The following is a 3715-nucleotide window of genomic DNA, read 5'->3' as shown; positions in this document are numbered from 1 at the left end:
AAAAAAAAAAAAGACCTGTTCAAGGCCACACTATGAGAACTTTGGGCACAAGTTTAAGGCTATGCCCTTCAGGAAGAAATGATCCTCAATCAATGGCCACAAAGGTAGGGTAAATCTTCCTAGGTTAAGTTCACCCCATGTGTGTGAGACAGAAATAGAATGAATAATGGTGTTGGAGATGGCGATCTCAGATTCTCCTAACAGTCAAGCCGTAACTCTGAGTCACAAATGTGAGTTTCAATTCTGGTCATTAGACCAGCAGAGTTTTGAGAGGCCCAGCACCATGCTCTTAGCACTTTAGGCTTGAGGAGGAATTCTGAAAAGGAGAAGGAGGTGGGGCGTGGTGGCTCATACCTGTAATCCCAGCACTTTGGGAGGCTGAGATGGGTGGATCACTTGAGGCCGAGAGTTCAAGAATGGCAAAACCCCACCTCTACTAAAAATATAAAAATTAGCCGGTTGTGGTGGTGCACGCCTGTAATCCCAGGTACTCACACACGACTATCTTGAATCCTGAAGTCCCAGCTACTTGGGAGGCTGAGGTTGGAGGACAGCTTGAGCCTGGGAGGTGGAGGCTCCAGTGAGACAAGGTTGCACCACTGTACTCCCACCTGAGTGACAGAGCGAGACTCTGTCTCAAAACAAAGAAACAAAGCAAAAACTGGCTGGGCACAGTGGCTCATGTCTGTAATCCCAGCACTCTGGGAGGTTGAGGCAGGAGGAGTGCTTGAGGCCAGTAGTTTGAGACCAGCTTGGGCAACATAGCAAGACCCCATCTCTAAAGAAAAACCAAAACTGATGGTCTGAGGGAATGGACCACATATGCTAACAACGGTTCTAACCTCTAACAAGGGACAATAGCCATGGGCCACTGGACCATAAGCTCTGCAAGGAGAGGATCCATATTGGACTTCTTCACCACTATGTCCATAGCACCTGGCACACAGTAGGTGCTCAATACACATTTGCTGAATGAATGAATGGGTTGGTCTTCTATGTGGTTGTCTGGACCCAGCAGCCAAATGGCTTTGTTACTAATGGACTGTCTTTAGCTTTGCATCCTGGCCTCACCCTTGGGGGCCAAATGGTGCCTGCTTGGTGAACAATGTCTGGAAAACGGGAGGAGTCACTGCAATATCTTCCCAATATGACATTTACTCAGCAGCAGCTGTAGTACAAGGAACAAAAGTTTCTTGCCCTGTAGGACTGCAGCCTAAATGATAGAAAACAAAACAAGCATCTGGCAGCTTTCCTGTGTGGGGGGGTGTTGTGTGTTTATTTCTTGTGTTAAGGAACAGAGAGGGAACAGGACACTACCTTAGATTTATAACAAGAATGGGAATGATTATTTCCTTTTTTTTTTTTTTTTTCTTAAACACAGGGTTTCACTCTGTTGCCAAGTCTGGAGTGCAGTGGTATGATCATAGCTCACTGCAGCCTCCAACTCCAGGGCTCAAGTGATTCTCCTGTCTTAGCTGCCTGAGTAGCTGGGACTACTGGCGCATGCCCCCACACCCAGCTAATTTAAAAAATTTTTTGTATACACGAGCAGCGTGGCGGGGAGTCTCACTATGTTGCCCAGGCTGGTCTTTAACTTCTGGCCTCAAGTGATCCTTCAGCCTCGGCTTTCTTTTTTTCTTTTTAGATAGAGTTCTGCTCTTGTTGCCCAGGCTGGAGTGCGATGGCGTGATCTTGGCTCACTGCAGCCTCTGCTTCCCGGGTTCAAGCAATTCTCCTGCCTCAGCCTCTCGAGTAGCTGAGATTTAAGGCATGCGCCACTACACCCGGCTTATTTTGTATTTTTAGTAGAGACGGGTTTCCCCATGTTGGTCAGGATGGTCTCGATCTCCAGACCTCAGGTGATCCGCCCGCCTCGGCCTCCCAAAGTGCTGGGAATACAGGCGTGAGCCACCGTGCCTGGCCTCTTTCTTTCTTTCGGTTTCTTCCCCTGGGGAGAGGGGAGCACCTAGAAGGAAATGTGTTAAGACCTAAAGGCGGTTCCTTTCTGCCTGGCTGGTCTGAATTCCCTGGTTTTGGAGGCAGCCTCGGGTGTTTCCCTGTTTAATGGCAGGGGCGGTACCTCGTTCCCAACCCCTAGGTCGGGTGCAGCTGTGGGGCTGGGACGCCCGGGTTTCCTGAGCCCCTGGAGAGCAGCGCGTGCGCAGTCCGCGGGACTCCGTGGCGAAGGCATCGAGAACTTTCGGGACTTTTATAGAAACAGCCGCACACCTTCGAGCAGCCTATATATATTGTATTTCGAGTTTAGCCCAAGCCAGGTCTCCCTGAACTCCCACCTCCTGCAACCTCCGCCCGCCCCCAGTCGTGGGAAGCCGCCCTGTTAGAGATCACCCGCCTGAAAAGCGCCCCGCGTCCCCAAAACTCTGTGCGCCCGCGGCCGGGAGAGGGCGCGCTCAGCAGCTGAGGCTGAGCACGCGACAGGAGCAGGCGCTGCGGAAGAAGCGGCACTGGCAGGAGGCGCACGGGTCGCAGCAGGCGGGTGCAGGCGGCTTGCAGCTGTCACGGGTGGCCACGCAGGGCGCAGACAGGGGGGTCCGGGGCCGCGCCACTTTCTTCATCGAAGCCTCCTTCTGCGTGGGAAACGCCGGGGCTTTATGAGCCGGCCACGCCCGCCCCTCTTGTCCTCACCTGTGCCTGGGAGCTCCTCGGGCTAGGGAGGTCCCGGACCAGAGGTTTCCCCGCCCGATTGCCCACCGCCCATTGCCCGCTCCCTCAGTCTGATTCCCTCACCTCCATCGCCATCCAGACTGACCTGGCTCTTGGCTGGCCCCGGCCCTCTTCTCCCTACTTTTTGTTTTGTTTTGTTTTTTAGACAGAGTTTCACTCTGTCACCCCGGCTGGACTGCAGTGGCGCGATCTCGGCTCACTGCAACCTCCTGGGTTCAGGCGATTCTGCCACTTCAGCCTCCCAAGTAGCTGGGACCACATGTGTGTGCCACCACGCTTGGCTAATTTTATTTTTATTTTTATTTTCTATTTTTTATAGACGGGGTCTCACTTATTGTCCAAGTCGTTCTCAAACTCCTGGGCTCAAGGGATCTGCCTGCCTCGGCCTCCCAAAGTGCTGGGATTACATTTACAGGCGTGAGCCACCGTGCCCGGTCTAAGTGGTCTCTCTTTTAACTTAAAAGGAAACATGAACCTTCTTTTGGCCTTTGAGATTTGGCCTTTGCCTGCCTCTCCGACCCGTGTTAACTTTGCTGCCCCACTGTGCACCGAGCGCAGCAGGTGAGTTCCTGCTGTGGGAACCCAGCAGGAGCTGTCTTGGACACTGCTGTCATAGCTTGCTGCTTCCTTTCCTGGGAAGGAAATAGCCATTGGGTTTTGTACCTTCGATACAGGTAGCCAGTGGTCATATGTGGTTATTGAGTACGTGAAATGTGTTTAGTGTGACCTAGAAACTGAATTTTCAAATTTAATTTTAATTAATTTAAATTTAAAATGTAAAACTGAAGCAATATAAAAATATTTTTCCCCTTAAACACAACTTTTTAGTTAGAACTACATTTCATGGTTATCAAAACTGAGCATTGGGATGAGATGTGCTGTACTGTAAACTATGCACCAGATTTCAAAGATTTAGCACAACAAAAAGAATAAATTATTTCAGTAACTTTTAAAATTAATCACATATTGAAATGTTAACATTTTGAGTATACTGGGTTAAATAAAATATTACAATTAATTGCACTTTTTT

The 3715-nt window shown here is 50.1% G+C and overlaps 1 protein-coding gene across 1 annotated transcript in view; it reads right to left on the bottom strand.

Annotated features, from left to right (window-relative positions):
- Positions 1-2236: 2236 nt before the first annotated feature.
- The window catches only part of ASIP (agouti signaling protein), a 90921-nt gene continuing 89442 nt past the window's right edge, over positions 2237-3715 (bottom strand). Inside the window, exon 4 of the mRNA XM_017878563.1 lies at positions 2237-2588. Within this exon, the coding sequence (XP_017734052.1) occupies positions 2412-2588 (177 nt within the window). The 3' untranslated portion in view covers positions 2237-2411. The remainder of the gene's footprint in view (positions 2589-3715) is intronic.

The sequence above is a fragment of the Rhinopithecus bieti genome, unplaced genomic scaffold (genome assembly GCF_001698545.2).
Source record: "Rhinopithecus bieti isolate Rb0 unplaced genomic scaffold, ASM169854v2 scaffold_65, whole genome shotgun sequence".
NCBI classification, from domain to species: domain Eukaryota; kingdom Metazoa; phylum Chordata; class Mammalia; order Primates; family Cercopithecidae; genus Rhinopithecus; species Rhinopithecus bieti.
The sequence above is the reverse complement of the archived record's forward strand: the minus strand, read 5'-3'. Positions and strand labels throughout refer to the sequence as shown.